Here is an 18,112-nt window from a genome sequence, read left to right as displayed (position 1 = left end):
GGAGTTCGAGACCAGCCTGTGCAACATGGTGAAACCCCGTCACTATTAAAAATACAAAAGTTAGCTGGGCACAGTGGCACACCCCTGTAGTCCCAGCTACTTGGGAGGCTGAGGCAAGAGAATTGCTTGAACCTGGGAAGTGGAGGTTGCAGTGAGCCAGGATCACACCATTGCATTGCAGCCTGGGCAACAGAGACTCTGTCTCAAAAAAATAAAATAAAATAAAATAAGAGGAAGAATTGGCTTTAGTCACCCACTCCCATTCCATTCTTCTGTTCCTTCTTCTAGGACAGAACTCTGTGGCTCCAGGGCTTAATTTCTTTTGGATGGATGGGGGTCCAGTTGGCTTTATTATTTATTTGTCTGAGACAGAGTCTTGTTCTGTCACCCAGGCTGGAGTACGATGGTGCGATCCTGGCTCACAGCGACCTCCGCCTCCTGTGTTCAAGTGATTCTCCTGCCTCAACCTCCCGAGTAGCTGGGATTACAGGCGCCTGCCACCATGTCCGGCTAATTTTTGTATCTTGAATAGAGATGAGATTTCACCATGTTTGCCAGGCTGGTCTTGAACTCCTGACTTCAAGTGATCCACCCGCCTCGGCCTCCGTAAGTGTTAGGATTACAAGCGTGAGCCACGGTGCCCTGCCCCATTTGGCTTTAGTCACCCGCTACCACCACCACATTCTTCAATTCCTGATTCTAGGGCAGCACTCTGTGGCTCCAGGGCTTCATTTCTTCTGGATGGATAGGGGTCCTGGTTTCAGTGACTCCTCTGGAGCGGTGTAGCTTAGGTAGTCCTCATCCCTCTTCCTGTCCTGAGAGAGTTGGAGCAGTTGGTCTGGGTGTCTGGGAATCTGATCATCAGGATGTCTGGATGGCAGCTTTGCAAGCCTAGAGTAGTCAAAGCCTGGAACACTCCTGGCCCCTAGATGTAGTTCAAAGGCCAAAGTTGGTTAGCTTTCCCAAGAGGTATTGCATCTATGTCAGGGGGCTTAATTCTCACTGGCTTCTTTTCTTCAAAGGCCTAGTCAAAGAAGCAAGGATCTCATTATTTATAGAACATAGGCCTTTAAACAGCTCAGAGTTATTCGTGGTGTATTGAGAGTATTTAGGAACACATATTTTGGCATCCTGAACCCTGTCTTGTCTTTTCTTACTTTATGACTGTGGACACAAAGTTACTAATCCTTCTAAACTTCAATTTCCCGATCTATGAAATGATAATACCAGGATTAAATTTGGTCTTTATGTAAAGCCCTGCATAGCACAAAACACAATGCTGGGCCCATAGTAAGTGATGTTTATTATGGGGTCTATTATTATTAAGGATAATAATAATAGTAATAGAGCTTACAATCCAAATTCAGGTAATAAAGACCATCGGAACTTTATACAAGTGAATAAATAAATAAAAATTTTGAGTTTATTTAATTGTCAGGCAAGGGAATGAATAGTAAAGAAACCTTACTGAATAGTTCACAGAGAGGACTACTAAATAGTAGGAAGGCAGTTTTATGGCATTTGTGCTAATTAAATATGAAAGACCAGGACTCTGCATAGGATGCAATGAATCCATGGGTCTATACATGTTTGGTTAAAACAATTCTCCTGGCCAGCGCAGTGGCTCACACTTGTAATCCCAGCACTTTGGGAGGCTGAGGAGGGTGGGATCACCTGAGATCAGGAGTTCGAAACCAGCCTGGCCAACATGGTGAAACCGCGTCTCTACTAAAAATACAAAAATTAGCCAGTTATGGTGGCGCGCGCCTGTAATCCCAACCACTCAGGAGGCTGAGGCAGGAGAATTGCTCGAACCCAGGAAGTGGAAGTTGCAGTGAGCGGAGATCCCACCATTACAGCACTTTGGGAGGCCGTGAGGTGGGTGGATCACAAGGTCAAGAGATTGAGACCATCTTGCCCAACATGGTGAAACCCCGTCTCTACTAAAAATACAGAAATTAGCTGGGTGGAGTGATGGGTGCCTGTAGTCCCAGCTACTCGGGAGGCTGAGGCGAGAGAATCACTTGAACCCGGGAGGTAGAGGTTGCAGTGAGCCGAGATCGTGCCACTGCACTTGAGCCTGGCGACAGAGTGAGACTCTGTCTCAAAAAAAAAAAAAAAAAAAAAATCCTATTTATTAGTTAGGCAAGGGTCTTCAGTTAGGCTGATAAAGGGTCTGGCCTGGATTACAAAAGGTTCATGGTTGTTATTTTCAGCTGGTTAGAAACAGTTGCAGTTTAATTTTGATATTTCTAAGGAAAGTACAGCTCAATGGTAACATTGCTGTATTTGCTGACTTGTGGAAAACAGGGAAGAGCAGATCTTGGATTGAAGGACCAAGAGCCAGCCTCCTTTAAGTCAGTTGTGCCTGTCTTCTCCACTGATGAATCCTTACTTCTGTAGAACCTGGCATGTAATCTTCCTCTAATAAATATCTACTGATAAGTGGGGAAACTCAAATGAAGGCTTCCTATGCACATTCTTCAACTACTATTCTGTACTGCATTCTACATTGGCGGACATTGAGACTAAGTGACTCCTATCTCAATCCATCCTTCTCAAAGGAAAAGTCACAGAGCATTCCCATATAGGTCACAAAGACTGTTCTCTCTCAGTGGAAACATGCTTGTGGCATTATGTGATTATGGTAGAAGATAATTTTAGTATAACTGTAGATATTTACAGAGCTGAGGATGTCTCAGATGCCTACTTGGAAGATTCTCTGTTGGGATAATATATAGAATAGATTCGGCTGTGGGTTTTTTTGGATTAAAGTAAAATATGTAATAGGTAAAAATGGAGTGCAATGTATAATCTGAATCTAATCATGGGAAACATCAGGAACTTTTTTTGTGACAGCGTTCACCGTGTTGCCCAGGCTAATCTTCAAGTCCTGAGCTCAGGCAATCCGCCCACCTTGTCCTCCCAAAGTGCTGGGATTAACAGGCATGATCCACTGTACCTGGCCCTTTGTATTATTCATATTCTTGCAGCTTTCCTGTCTATTTGAAATGATTTCCAAATCAAAAGTTTGAAGAAGTTGAATGGAAATACAGGTCCTGCATAGCACATCTTGGGAAGAAAGACTTTAATCATTTAGAATGATTAATGGGCCAGGTCTTACCATAAAACAGGAGCCCAGTCAGCCCTTCCTGTGACTTTTCTGACTGGAAACTTTCTCTCTTCAGCAGAATCAAAGCCAGAAGTCCACACCTGCCCTTCTTGCCCTCTGGCCTTTGGCAGTCAGCAATTCCTCAGCCAAGATGAGCTACACAATCATCCCATTCCAGGTTTCCATGCAGGAAATCAACTCCACCCAGGAAACCCCTGCCCAGGGGATCAGCCACAGCCACAATGTCCTTCTGATAAAAATCACAGGGGGGCTGAAGCAGAAGATCAACGAGTGGAAGGAGGCGTCAGACCCTTGTTTTGGAGTACAAATGAGAGGGGGACTTTAGTGGGTTTCTCTAGCCTGTTCCAGAGACCACCAATAAGCTCTCAGGGAGGCAACAGAATATTAGAGATACAGCTCAGTCCAGCCCAGAATGCAAGCTCTGAGGAAGTAGACAGAATTTCCAAGAGGGCAGAAACCCCAGGGTTTGGAGCAGTCAGGTTTGGAGAGTGTGCACTAGCTTTTAACCAGAAGTCAAACCTGTTCAGACAGAAGGCAGTCACAGCAGAAAAATCTTCAGACAAAAGGCAGTCACAGGTGTGCAGGGAGTGTGGGCGCGGCTTTAGCAGGAAGTCACAGCTCATCATACACCAGAGGACACACACAGGAGAAAAGCCTTATGTCTGCGGAGAGTGTGGGCGAGGCTTTATAGTTGAGTCAGTCCTCCGCAACCACCTGAGTACACACTCTGGGGAGAAACCTTATGTGTGCAGCCAGTGTGGGCGAGGCTTTAGCTGCAAGCCATACCTCATCAGACATCAGAGGACACACACAAGGGAGAAGTCATTTATGTGCACAGTGTGTGGGCGAGGCTTTCGTGAAAATTCAGAACTCATTAAGCACCAGAGAATTCACACAGGGGATAAGCCTTACGTGTGCAGGGACTGTGGCCGAGGCTTTGTAAGGAGATCGTGTCTCAACACACACCAGAGGATACATTCAGATGAGAAGCCTTTTGTTTGCAGAGAGTGTGGGCGAGGCTTTCGTGCTAAATCGACTCTCCTCCTACACCAGTGGACACATTCAGAGGTGAAGCCTCATGTGTGTGAGGAGTGTGGGCATGGATTTAGCCAGAAGTCAACGCTCAAATCACATCGGAGAACACACTCAGGGGAGAAGCCTTATGTGTGTGGGGAATGTGGGCGGGGATTTAGCCGGAGGATATTCCTCAGTGGACACTGGAGGACACACACGGGAGAGAAGAAGCCTTACCGCGTGCTTTTGAGTGTAGGCTGAAACTTTGAAGATCGCTCTTACAGTGTACACATCAGAGGATACACTCTGGGGAGAAGCCTTATGCGTGCGCGGAGTGTGGTCGCGGCTTTATCACAAAATCACAGCTCATCAGACACCAGAGGACACACACAGGAGAAAGCCTTGCATGTCTGGAGGAGGAGTGTAAGTGAGGCTTGCCAGCTCAGTCCAACCCTCCACTGCACGGAGTACTACCTCCGGGGAGAAACCTTATGTGTGCAGCCAGTGTGGGCGAGGCTTTCGTGATAAATCAACTCTCCTCGCACACGAGCAGACACATTCAGGGGAGAAGCCTTATGTGTGTGGGGAATGTGGGCGGGGATTTGGCCGGAAGATACTCCTCAGCAGACACTGGAGGACACACACAGGAGAGAAGCCTTACGCGTGCATGGAGTGTGGGCGAAACTTTAGCCACAAGTCCACTCTCAGCTTGCATCAGAGGATACACTCGGGGGAGAAGCCTTATGCTTGCACGGAGTGTGGGCGAGGCTTTAGGAGGAAGTCACAGCTCAACATACACCAGAAGACACATTTGGGGAAAAGCTTTAGAGGTGCAAGGAGTGAGGATGTGATTTTCGCAAGTCAGCCATCAGCCGCACCAGCAGAAATGCTCAGGGAGAAGCCTTGTTTGTAAGGTAATGTGGACAGAGCTGTACGTGGACATCATTCCTTGTCACATGTCGGAGGACACACTCGGGAGAAGCCTTCTTCATGGAGTGAGAGTAAAGTGTTGGCTGGAAGTGGCCCCTTAAGAGATACTGGGAGTCAAATCTATCTACTGTACACCCACCCCACTCTCGTTCTAAGGGCTTTAGGGAGAGTCTTCTGACCGCTTACATTCCTACAGATGTGAAGATGGCAGAGATCTAACTTCTGAGGGCAGAGCTGTCAAGTGACAGTCCCCTTAGAGTCTTTGCATCTGACTACTACCTCCTGCAACTGTGTTCTTCCATTGGCTTCTATGACACTCTCCTGCTTTATTTTTTTATACATCTCTAGCCTTTGCTGTGTCCTCTCCTACCCCACCTTTAGATTTTACTCAGAGTTCAGTTTCCAACTCTTCAATCTGAGGGACTCCTTAACCAGGTCCCCTTCCTAACCCTCCAGGCCCAAATCCAAGATTCTTTAACCATACTCTAAAAGTTCTTCAGACTCAGGACTTAAATATCATAGCCACACCACCTTGGCCTTCAATGACAGGGATCTAGCAATGCCACATCATTGACCTTCCAATACCAGGTTTAAGAGTTTTTAAACACAGCTCCTCTTAAATCATCCAATCTCAGTACCCAGTGTTTTAGCCATTCTCGGGTGGCTAAATTACATCCAGGAATAGTGCTAGGGCCTTTAGCCATTTGTCTCTCCTCACACTCCCAGGGCCCATATGGCCCAGGTTCTGACAGTTTACCTTACTCCCTTGGCCTGGGGCTGGCCCTACCTGACACCCTATGTCAATGAGTGTACCTTGGAGAGCTGTCCACTCAGGCCCCAGTGCCTTTATTTGCTAAGAGACTGCCACAGAAAAGAAGGGGAGAGATGTTTGTGTAACCTCAAAATACTTAGGCTTGGTTTTGATGCTGGAGAGGAAGAAGGACTTGGAGAGAGAGAAGGAATGGCTGATCAGAGGCTTTTGTCCACTCCCTCTCACTGGAAGTGGTTGATCTCCAGGGAATCCCCAAGGTTAGCCTAGTTAGGGGAAGGGCTAGGGGTACCTGGAATGTAGGATCTCCCCACTGCCTGGCCTACCACCCTAATGCTGCCCATTTCCCATGGCCTGAGCTAAAAGCCATAGGAAGTGTCCATGGCCTGAGCTAAAAGCCACAGAAAGTGTGCGTATGTGTGTGTGTAGGGGTTGCTGTGCAGGGGAAGGGTGGGACACCATCATTCCACAAGACCTCGAAGTTACTTCTCCCATAGAAAAACAAAAGTGGGGCCGGGCGCGGTGGCTCAAGCCTGTAATCCCAGCACTTTGGGAGGCCGAGGCGGGTGGATCACGAGGTCAGGAGATCGAGACTATCCTGGCTAACATGGTGAAACCCCGTCTCTACTAAAAATACAAACTAGCCGGGCATGGTGGCGGGCGCCTGTAGTCCCAGCTACTTGGGAGGCTGAGGCGGGAGAATGGCGTGAACCCGGGAGGCGGAGCTTGCAATGAGCCGAGATCACGCCACTGCACTCCAGCCTGGGAGACACAGCGAGACTCCGTCTCAAAGAAAAAAAAAAAAAAAAGAAAAACAAAAGTGGAAAAATGATCAAACAACTACTTTAAATATGAGGGGGAGAAAAAAGTGTTCATTTTCTATTAAAATCCATGTAGGCACCGTAGAGACACCACACAGGTCTGGTCCGGCAAGAGGACTGTCAGGTCCAGGCAGTCACAGGAAGAGATTGTAAAATGCAATAAGTCTTTCTGAATTTCTCTTCAAAGGGTTTAGCCTGTTAACTTCCTTATCCTTGTTCTCAAACTCAACTTTCTTGTTCTTCCTTGCCTCTAGTTACCGTAAACAGCCTACCCCCTTCCCATCAGCTCTAGTCAATAACTCACATCTGTTCCCTTGGTTACCTGTACCCATTGTTCCTCTGAAACTACACACTACACCTCTGTACCTCATGTCCCCCTCCCCTTCTGTATTTAGGAAAATATGTACAAGTGGCCAATTGGGTCAGCTCAGATTGTGCAGTCCAACCCCAGCCCATGGGGGGAGTGACACAGAGATGGGGACTGTGTTAAGGATAAAAAAAAAACCCTGGTCTCTCTTTTTCTGTGTGCTCGTGTGATCTTAATTGACACAGGTGGCACCCTTCTGTAGAAGTAAAATACCTTGCTGAGAGAATTAAACTTTTGCCTGAGTGCTGGTTTTACTTCATGGCACCGAGCATTTATTCCTGGAGCATTTTATATCCAGCAATTCTAGGGGCTCGTCCGGGATCCCCATTCTCCTTTGGGAAGGGGTCTTCAGTCAACCTACCCAGGGGAGACACAGCCCACCGCCCTGTTGCCGTGGCCTCAGGGATGGGAGATTGAGACCCACCTGTTGTGACGAATAAACCTGGACGGACTCTCAACAACGCAGGGAAGAAAGACTTGCAATACAGCGGTGACCAGGTAGACTGCACAGACCAAGGTAGAAAACATCGCAGGGGTGGCAAAATACTTCTCTAGTGGTTTTGTGGAGGTCAGGGCATTCTGGAGGTTGAAAGTGCATGAATGGTAACAAGCACTACTGCTGTGCGGAGTGAGTCCAATCTGCGGTTCCATGGTCATCTCATATGGCTTAGGGTGGCCCTCTGGGGGTCCTGTCTGGGGTTTATACTGACCCGCCATCAATGCTAAGAGTGACCTGGAACATTCCCTCAAGGGAAGCGGCCAGAGTGGACAGTGAAAGAAGGGTGCAAGGAACCTCCAGCAGGTGGAGCTAAAGGATAGGTGAATTGAGCCTTAGCAAAGCTTTCAGTGAAGGACAGGCAAGAGACCCCTAATATGAGGGGTTGAGCCACAAGGAAACCCCAGATAGGCAAGAGATCCCTAATATGAGGGATTGAGCCACAGCAAGCCCCCGCTAGGCAAGAGATTCCTAATATGAGAGATTGAGCCTAGCCAGGACCCAGTATGGTAAATAATACAAGCAAAAAAGATAAAGTTAGCAACAAAGATACACTGCCTGATAGTCCCCTAGGTCTCAAAGATATACCACCTGATAGCCCCTTAGGTCTCATGGTAAAAGGTTGGAAAGATAACAAGAGAACTAAACATAAGACAAAGGAACATGATAAAATAATTGCTGTTCTATTTGGTCTCAAAGACCTATCCTCAGTCCCTCAATCTTCTGGCCAAAGTTTGGATTGACTAAGGGTATACTATATCAACTTTTAATTAAACATGTAAGTAATAAAAGCCCAGTTTCTCCAGAAGAACTGGACTATGCTCTTTGTTGGAAGTGAAGACCTGTCCTCCCTTTTCCCTTATGGACCTGCCCCTACTGTAGAACCAGTGAGAGAAGGGGGGATCCTGGCAAAGAGAACAGCACATGGTATCCCCTAGACCATCCTCCACCTAATACCCCTAGTCCCCCTCCTAATACACCCAATCCTTCCCCTCAGGCCCAGCCTAAGTCCCCCTCCCAAAAAGAACTTCAAGCTCCTAATTCGCCAGGTAGCTTTTGCTGAGCTAGTAACATCAAGGATCCACTGCAACTTGTCGGCATCGTCCCACCCATGGTACGCCCCAGTGGCAGGCAAAGCCCATGCTCCTGCCCCCTGGCTGGTCCAAGGTCCCAGCACCATATTGACAGCGGCTCTGCAAGACACATGGGCCAGGCCCCAGCCTATGCCCCGAGCAGATTACATTATGGGACATCTGCCTTACTTTTGCCAAGGTCAAGTAATACGGGGCCTAAGGCGCAGCTCCAAGCAGCTAGGTATCCCTGCAGCTAAGTCTCCTAAGCAAGTAGTAAATAATCTTTCAGCTGATATATCCACTAGCATTTATTGTGGTCAGGTCAGTGTTAAAAGTAAAAATATCCACTAGAAAAGAATTTTGGTTCTTTAAGTGGGATGGAGTCTGGCTCTGTGGCTGAGGCTGGAGTGCAGTGCATGGTGATCTCGGCTCTCTGCTGCATGCCTCTCTGCCTCCCAGGTTACACCGCCATTCCTCTCCTGCCTCAGCCTCTGGCTGGACTACCCAGGCGCCGCCACCACACCTGGCTAATTTTTTTGCTTCTTTTTTAGGCTGGGGCAGGGTTTCACCATGGCCAGCCAGGATGAGTGCCGATCTCTGACAGCAGTCCACCGGCCTCCCAAAGTGTTGGGATACAGGCATGAGCCACTCGTCCGACCTACCAAGTCCTTATGACTAAAATAATATACCAGAAAATTACATGTTTATAAATAAGTGTGAGGCTATCCTGTTAAAAAGGATGGTTTAACATTAACTACTGATAATTCGTGTAACCTAGCAAGTTTCTTAATGAGAGATGCAAATCTAAAAAGAAAGCACGCATGTTTAGATTTAACTGATTACCATACACACGTCTGGCCAAAGAAGAGAAACCCCCTTCAAAAGTGATTAAGGGAAAAAGAATGCAACAAGTGTTCAGTGATTAATAAAAGTTCGAGAGAAAATCAAAGTGTTTAATAATTTGTCTATTCAAATTTATAAGCTGTCTGCACTTAGTCAAGCTTTAAAGTACCTGCAGGACCCAGAAGGATCCATCTATACTAATTCTAAATATGCTTTTACGGTGGCTCATACATTTAGAAAATTTCAGACGGAATTAATAGTAAAAGTTAAAGCCTTGTTTACGAGGAGTTAATCACCGAAGTGTTAAGTAACCTTCAGTTACCAGAAAAGAAAAAAATAGCTATTGTCCATGTCCCCAGGCACCAAAAAGCCTGTCTTTCAAGAGTCAAGAAAATAACCTAGCAAATCAGATAAGCCAGAAAATAACCTAGCAAATCAGGTAAGCCAGAAAATAACCTAGCAAATCAGATAATGCTGCAGGAGCGTTTCTCCTGTAGGCGCTAAAGGGAACTCAGAGAAATGTTATTCAAACCTCTTATGAAGGAAGTCTTATCTCCACCTACATTAGAGGACCCATTAAAGACCCCAAGCTGTGTATAGCACAGTCAAAGTTTATATGTGTATAGGAATTTATACCCTTAGCCAAACAATTCTAGAGACTTGGTTGCCATAAATCAAATGTCTTCTGACTTCCTATTACCCTACTAAGAATCCAAACTACCTCTCAAAGCAATCCAACATTCCTACATACTTGGTTTATACTTCCACTTTCTCTTCCCTCAGAACCCACAATTTTCCAGTACAGGTGCCAGCCCTAGAGTTTCCAGTACCTCGACACCAGCCTGAGGAGCTGGCCTAGTGCCTCTAACCACTGAAACTGCAGTCCAAACAGCAAGAAAAGATGGACCGATCGCACCTGAGTCAAGAAAGCACCGCCATTCCTGAAGTCGTGGGCCATTATCCAAGGGAAAAAACTCCCTCAAACCTAAGGTTAAGAAAAGTTTAACACTCTTATCTATTCTATTCCCCTTTCTTCTTTCCTCATTCTCTTGCTGACCTTGTTATCAATGTAACTAGGTCAGACTCACCCCAAATCATTACCTTTGATGCTTGCCTTGTCATGCCTTGTCAAAAGGATGAATACTGGGAAAGATATGTCTCTACTTTAGAAAAATACCTCTGCCCCAGCTGGGTGCGGTGGCTCACACCTGTAATCCCAGCACTTTGGGAGGCTGAGGCGGGTGGATCACGAGGTCAGGAGATCGAGACCATCCTGGCTAACACGGTGAAACCCCGTCTCTACTAAAAATACGAAAAATTAGCCAGGCATGGTGGTGGCTAATTTTTTAGCCTGTAGTCCCAGCTACTTGGGAGGCTGAGGCAGGAGAATGGCGTGAACCTGGGAGGCGGAGCTTGCAGTGAGCCAAGATCACGCCACTGCACTCCAGCCTGGGCGACAGAGCGAGACTCCATCTCAAAAAAAAAAAAATATCTTTGCCCCTTCAGAGAAGCCATTGACCCTGTGCCTTGCTCATGGCGGGGGTACCAAGACACCCCAAGTTGGGAGATATGTTCTCAGTGGGCAGATGTCATCCTAACTACCAGAGAATATGGCGGGACCTCCCCAGAAAGCTGTACCGACCTAAAATCTTACCTCCGCCTTACCAAAGGAATCACCCCCTCTAGTTGTCAACTTGACCACTGTAACCCAGTAACAATCTCTATTAATGCCCCTACCTCCACCAATCCTGTGCCCCCTTTAGAACGCTTGTATGGATTAGGAGTGGAGGCCAATGGATATGACCACATAGGCTTCTTTAAAATACGCTTTGTTGACCCCCTTCTTTTTCTTTATCTGAAACTTCTACTCCACCTAAAAACAATGCCAAAGTAAATATTGTAGAAGTAAAAGATTTAAGACAAAGCCTAACAACTGAAACAGGATATCAAGATGTAAATGCCTGGTTGGAATGGATTCAATATTCTGTCCGCATGTTAAACAAAAGCAATTGTTATGCTTGTGCGCACTGCAGACCAGAGACCCAGATTGTCCCCTTTCCACTAGGTCCACTTCGATCGACCAGGCATGGGCTGTGTGGTAGTTTTTTTTTTTTTCCAGGATTCCACAGCCTGGGGCAACAAATCATGCCAAGCACTCTCTCTGCTATATCCCAAAGTCCAACACCCTGTGGGTCAGCCCCTGAGGACCATCCAGCTTCCGTCTCCCAATGTCAGTTTCACTTCGTGTCTTTCACAACAGGGGGAGAATTTGGCATTCCTTGGAAGCTTAACGGGATGCAGTGAGCTTAAGCCCTTCCAAGAGCTTACCCATCAGTCTGCCCTTAGTCATCCTCCAGCGGATGTATGGTGGTATTGTGGTGGACCCTTACTGGACACTGCCAAGTAACTGGAGCAGTACTTATGCTCTTGTCCAATTGGCTATCCCTTTCACCCTGTCATTTCATCATCCAGAGAAAGAAAAACCACAACACCAAAAAATAAGAGAAGCCCTTATCGGTCTTTTGACTCTCAAGTTTACATAGATGTCATTGGAGTCCCACAGGGAGTGCCTGACAGGTTCAAAGCCCGAGACCAAATAGCTGCAGGATTTGAATCCATATTTCCATGGGTAACTATTAATAAAAATTTAGCTTAGATAAATTACATCTATCATAACCAGCAGTGGTTTATTAATTACACCAGGGATGCTATCAAAGGAATAGCTGACCAATTAGGGCCTACTAGCCAAATGGCTTGGGAAAACAGAATAGCTCTAGACATGTTATTAGCTGAAAAAGGTGGAGTCTGTGTTATGATTAAAACCCAATGTTGTACCTTCATCCCAAACAACACTGCCCCCGATGGGAGCATAACAAAGGCCTTGCAGAGACTTACCGCTTTATCCAATGAATTAGCTAAAAATTCTGGAGTCAATGACCCCATTTGAGGATGACTAGGAACGTGGTCTGGTAAATGGAAAGGAATCATGGTCTCAATTCTTATTTCCCTTGCAGTTGTAGTAGGCGTCCTCATTCTCATTGGGTTTTGTGTCATACCATGCATCCGTGGGCTAATACAAAGAATTGTACAAACAGCACTTACTAAAGTCTCCATTGGCTCTCCTCTACCTTATTCAAGTAAGCTTTTCCTTTTAGATCAAATCAAATGGCAAAGCCAAGACATGTTTAAAAAGTTTGAAGAGAAAGGATTGTAAGAAAATTAAAAGGGAGGAATTGTAAGATGCAATAAATCTTTCTGATTTTCTCTTCAAAGGGTTTAGCCTGTTAACTTCCTTATCCTTGTTCTCAAACTCAACTTTCTTGTTCTTCCTTGCCCCTAATTACTGTAAACAGCCTACCCGCCTTCCCATCAGCTCTAATCAATAACTCACATCTGTTCCCTTGGTTACCTGTATCCTTTATTTCCCTGAAACTGCACGTCTCACATGCTCCACCTCTGTACCTCACGTCCCCCTCCCCTGTTATATTTAGGAAAATATGTACAAGTAGCCAATCGGTTCAGCTCAGACCAGTCCGGCCACAACCCATGGGGGAGTGACACAGAGATAGGGACTGTGTTAAAGACAAAAACTCCCTTGGTTTCCCTTGTTCTGTGTGCTCTTGTGATCTTGATTGACACACGTGGCACCCTTTTGCAGAAGTAAATTGCCTTGCTGAGAAAATTTACCTGAGTGCTGGTTTTACTTCGTGGCATCGAGCATTTATCCCTAGAGCATTTTATATCCAACAAGATGCAGAGGGGACCTCTGTCCAGGCCAGGGCCAATGGCTTTGGGTGCCTTCTAGTCAAGAATCACCCCTTCCTTTGTCTCTTTGAAAAGAGGAGGAAACCAGGGCTGTAATGGCCTCATCTCTGCAGTAACAAGCTCGAGATGTTGTGAGATCTTCGCAATAAAGGGTTGCAGGGGAAGGAGGGGGTGGGGAAAGGAGTAGCTGAGTCTCTGGTGTAGGGGCTGACAGCTCATTTCTGAAGGATGATAGTGTAGCAGGATGAGCCGCAGACAAAACTCCTCAGACACCGAGTTAAAGAAGGAAGGAGTTTATTTGGTCAGGGGCATTGGCAAGACTCCTGTCTCAAGAGCTGAGCTCCCCAAATGAGCAATTCCTGTCCCTTTTAAGGGCTCACAACTCTAAGGGGGTGCTCGTGAGAGGGTCATGATCGATTGAGCAAGCAGTGGGTATGTGACTGGGGGCTGCATGCACCAGTAATTAGATCAGAACAGAACAGGATAGGGATTTTCACAGCGCTTTTCTATACAATGTCTGTAATCTATAGATAACATAACCAATTAAGTCAGAGGTCGATCTTTAACGACCAGGCCCAGGGTGTGGCGCCAGGCTGTCTGCTTGTGGATTTCATTTCTGCCTTTTATTTTTTATTTTTTCTTTCTTTGGAGGCAGAAGTTGGGCGTAAGACAATATGAGGGGTGGTCTCCTCTCCTCGCTTAATAGGAGGCCTCATTCAAATGACTGCAAGGCCCAGTAAGTCAAACTGAGATCAAGGCAGCCTGTCTCACTGCCAACTTCATCCTTCAACCCCACCCTAAGGTTCCCTGGCTCTGCCCATTTTTTGGTGGTTGTATTTGGCCCTCCAAATCCTTCATCCCATTTCCTTGAGCTTTGTCCCTCAGTGCAACTTCTCCCTCAGCACACACCTAGGGACTACTCTTTATCCCTCCCTGCGGACTTATTCTTCAGCACTGAATTCTCCGTTTGTTTCCCAAATTTTATTGCAGTAGTGCCTGCAGGGTAGGATGATGGGGAAGAGTGCTTTGGGAGGAGCCACAGAGGGCTCTGGAGGGGCTACTTGCCACCTCTGCTGCTTGCCCAACATTTGGGGAATGAGGATAGGACTTCCCAAGGTCGGTTCCAGCTGTCACTGATCCCCTACCTCCTCCCTCTCTGAGGAATGGCTCCACCTCACTTTGCCAATTTTAGCATCTTAATGGTCTGCATTTAGAGGCCACTTTCCCATAAGCCTCTGTGGGAGTGCTTGCTCAGTGCAATCCCAGGGGTCTTGGTTTTCTGCAGCTGTTCCTTTCCAACATCACTCCCTTCTCTCCCCTGCCTTGTTAACCCTCCTTTCCCATCTTGAAGGGTCCCTTCATGTCTTGGCCTTAGGAATTCCTCTTTTTAGGCCTTGGAGTGAGGTGAGAATCAAGATCTCCACAACTGACTCCTGTGATTCAGGAGTGCTGGGTTCCATGGTAAACCTCTCCAAGAAAGGAACCGGCAAGGGTGGAGTGAGACTTGGGCATTTATAATGAGTCTTCAAGGGATCATGGGCTCTCAGAACCTTAGAACTCAGGACTTGTGAATCCTGCATAACTCCTGGAGAACTGAGATAACGCTGGGCTCAGATTAGGAATCTGGGGCTGCTTGCCATTGGGGGAAATGAATCCCACTGTTCACCCTGACTTGGGTGATTCAAGGGCCCTGATTCCCCAGGACCATGTTTGATTAAGAAGAGTAAGCCCGGCCGGGTGCAGTGGCTCATGCCTGTAATCCCAGCACTTTGGGAGGCCAAGGCGGGCGGACCACAAGGTCAGGAGATTGAGACCATCCTGGCTAACACAGTGAAACCCCATCTCTACTAAAAATACAAAAAATTAGCCGGGCGTGGTGGCGGGTGCCTGTAGTCCCAGCTACTCAGGAGGCTGAGGAAGAGAATGGCCTGAACCCGGGAGGCGGAGCTTGCAGTGAGCCGAGATTGTGCCTGGGTGATAGCGTGAGACTCCGTTTCAAAAAAAAAAAAGAAGCCCAAAGGAGAGATTGTGGAATGATGAATGCATGGGAGGGAGATGGTTAGATGAAGGTTTAAACTTGGAGATTCCAATTCCATGGGGGAGAATTTTGTGCGGTGGGAGACTGACAAATGAGAAAATCTGTGAAATGTTCTAATAGATACTGGGAAGAGGTATCTGTCTTTTGAAATATCCAAGCTTTTATGGATTTCTGTATTACTTCTTGTTCTCAAGCTGAATCTATATTGAAGATTTTTAAAATCTGGTATATCTGGGCCAGGCACAGTGGCTCACATCTGTAATCCCAGCACTTTGGGAGGCTGAGGCTGGCAGATCACTTGAGGTCAGGAGTTCGAGACCAGTCTGGCCAACACAGTGAAACCCCATCTCTACCATCTGATCTGTTCCCAAGCAAAGAAGAGAGACTACCAAATATATGATGTTGGTAACAATAGCATGCCTGTCTTATAGATGAGCAAATAAAAACAAATGTAGATAACTTGGCCATGTTCACACAGCTAATTAGTAATGGTACTTGGCTTTAGCCTGGGATTCTGGAAACATCTGGAGTTTGGGTCTGAGGGGTTGTTCTGTTCAATTCCTTGCCCCCAGGCAGCCTGGTCCTTCAAATTCCTCTGGTCTCCTAAAATCTGACTAATTCTGGCCGGGCGTAGTGGCTCACACCTGTAATCCCAGCACTTTGGGAGGCCGAGGTGGGTGGATCACCTGAGATCAGGAGTTTGAGACCAGCCTGACCCAACATAGTGAAACCCCATCTCTACTAAAAATACAAAAATTAGCCAGGCGAGGTGGCTGGCACCTGTAATCCCAGCTACTCAGGAGGCTGAGGCAGAAGAATCATTTGAACCCGGGAGGCAGAGGTTGCAGTGAGCAGAGATCACACCATTGCACTCCAGCCTTGGCGACAGAGTGGGACTCCGTCTCAAAAAAAAAGTCGAATTCTGATACAAGCAAGATTTAGGTGTCTGCTACACCAGATCCATCTCCAGGGACCACTTATGTGAGATTCCAACGTGGCCTATTGACATTTTCCAAGCTGGAAACCTCTATGATAAGGCACTGCAGAAACAGTACCTGGTGAACATTTGTACTTCTTATCCCTAGAATATTGGATCCTTCCAGCTTAGAATTCCTTGTTACTGGGGACAGAGTGGGGAGCTGTTTCTACCAAAGAGCACAGGAAGTGTCTGCTAAACTAATGCTGTTACTAACTTGGCCGTTCTGGCTTTCCCATGATGGTAGGCTGGCAGGAAAAGGGAGGAGCCATTATACTTACATAGGTCATTGACCCTGATTATCATGCATTGGTGATGTTGCTACTTAAGTTTATTTGAACCCAGGAGGTTCTGTGAATGCTTCCATACCCAGGCATAACCATCAGTGGGCGCTTGCAGCAATCACAGCTCTCTATCAGGGTAAGTCAGCTAAGGCATCTGACCTCTTGGAAGTGAAAGTGCGTTTTCCTAGGAGGTAAGCATCTTTGACCTGTAAAGGCTGGCTCTGGGGGCAGGAACTATAATATGGTTGGTAAAGGAGGGAGGTAATAAGAATCAATTATGGCTTCAGGCCCAGTTGTAATGATGGGAAATGTTATCTTTACCACTAATCCACTTACATTGAGTCTTAAGTAGAGCTCGTGGCTCACTGGGTTCTTGCCTGGCTCTGTGATATGCTGAGCTACGTGCAGAGCTGGCACACGGGCAGACTCAAACACAGGCAGGGGAGGATGGCACTGGACAACTTTTAGGCCCCATCTCATGTCCTTTTGGCTCACATTCCTACCCTGAGCATAGCTGCACTCAGGTGAAATCAAAGACCTCCTCACCGCTTCTCTCTTGCTCCTTGAAGGAGCTTCTCTGCTGATGCAGTGTGGGAAGCCTGCAAGAGCCCCTCAGCCTTTCTGGCAGTAGGCAAGTCGGGGACTGCAAATGGGTTAGGTCTCCCTGGCAAATCACTGACAATGGATGATGGAAACCAATGGGCAAACAACCAGCCTCCTAGGCTTTGGTGGCAGACAGAGGATCACCAACTAGATTGAAGCCCAGTGTCCACAGTGGTAACCAGCTCAATACCCTATGCTTGGGATGGCCTTCCCTTCTCCTTTCTTTTATTCTTTTGGTGTCCCGATGCCTGTTTTCTGATTTCCCTTTCTAAAATAAACTGCCTGTACACAAGTTGCCATCTCATGCTCTGCTTTTGGGAGGCCCTGAAGCGTAGTGTATTAGTCTGTTCTCATGCTGCTAGTAAAGCATACCCGAGACTGGGCAATTTATAAAGAAAAGAAGTTGAATTGACTCACAGTTCACATGGCTGGGGAGGCCTCACAGTCATGGCTGAAGGCAAATGAGGAGCAAAGTCATGTCTTACATGGTGGCAGGCAAGACAGCTTGTGTAGGGGAGTTTCCGTTTATAAAACCATCAGGTCTCATGAGACTTACTCACTATCACAAGAATAGCACAGGAAAGACCCAACCCCAGATTCAATTACCTCCCACCAGGTCCCTCCCACAACATGTAGGAATTATGGGAGCTACAATTCAAGATGAGATTTGGGTGGGGACACAGCCAAACTGTATCACATAGACACAAGAGCTATTAAAGAGACAAGTGTAAGCCTGTGACTCCTGGGACCACTAAACCAGAGGAAGAGCTCTCACCTGAATTATAATTTGTGTTGGGAGGGTTCCCTTTCAAATTTATATTCTGTGGGAACTCATAATCTCAGTTGTCTTCTTACTCTCCTGTATCCTCTGTTCCTCTCTTTTGGCAAAGAACTACAGCCTATAAATCAATTTATGTTTTACCAGTCCTTCAAAATGTCCATAAGCTGCCAAATTTCCCTAAACTTGATATATTTCTCCTTAAGTCACAATCAAACTTAA

At 46.7% G+C, this 18,112-nt stretch overlaps 1 protein-coding gene and 1 long non-coding RNA gene across 4 annotated transcripts in view; one reads left to right on the top strand and one right to left on the bottom strand.

Moving 5' to 3' along the window:
• ZNF589 (zinc finger protein 589) overlaps positions 1-5,193 on the top strand; it is a 29,866-nt gene extending 24,673 nt beyond the window's left edge. Inside the window, exon 4 of one of the 2 annotated variants that reach the window (XM_017955463.3) lies at positions 3,192-5,193. In XM_017955463.3, the coding sequence (XP_017810952.2) occupies positions 3,192-4,408 (1,217 nt within the window). In that variant the 3' untranslated portion in view covers positions 4,409-5,193. Of the gene's footprint in view, positions 1-3,188 lie in introns of both variants that reach the window. The other variant, XM_009200870.4, reaches the window with a different exon arrangement.
• Positions 549-17,569, bottom strand: LOC108584586. 2 transcript variants are annotated; one of them, XR_002520393.2, is made up of 4 exons: positions 17,530-17,569; positions 12,342-12,516; positions 7,459-7,613; positions 549-1,024 (listed from the first exon to the last, which is right to left on the bottom strand). It is a non-coding gene; the product is annotated as an uncharacterized LOC108584586 (long non-coding RNA). The 2 variants fall into 2 exon arrangements; XR_001899823.3 differs by lacking the exon at positions 17,530-17,569 and having other exon boundaries at positions 12,342-13,538.
• Positions 17,570-18,112: the final 543 nt, after the last annotated feature.

The sequence above is a fragment of the Papio anubis genome, chromosome 2, assembly GCF_008728515.1.
Source record: "Papio anubis isolate 15944 chromosome 2, Panubis1.0, whole genome shotgun sequence".
Lineage (NCBI taxonomy): Eukaryota > Metazoa > Chordata > Mammalia > Primates > Cercopithecidae > Papio > Papio anubis.
The sequence above is the reverse complement of the archived record's forward strand: the minus strand, read 5'-3'. Positions and strand labels throughout refer to the sequence as shown.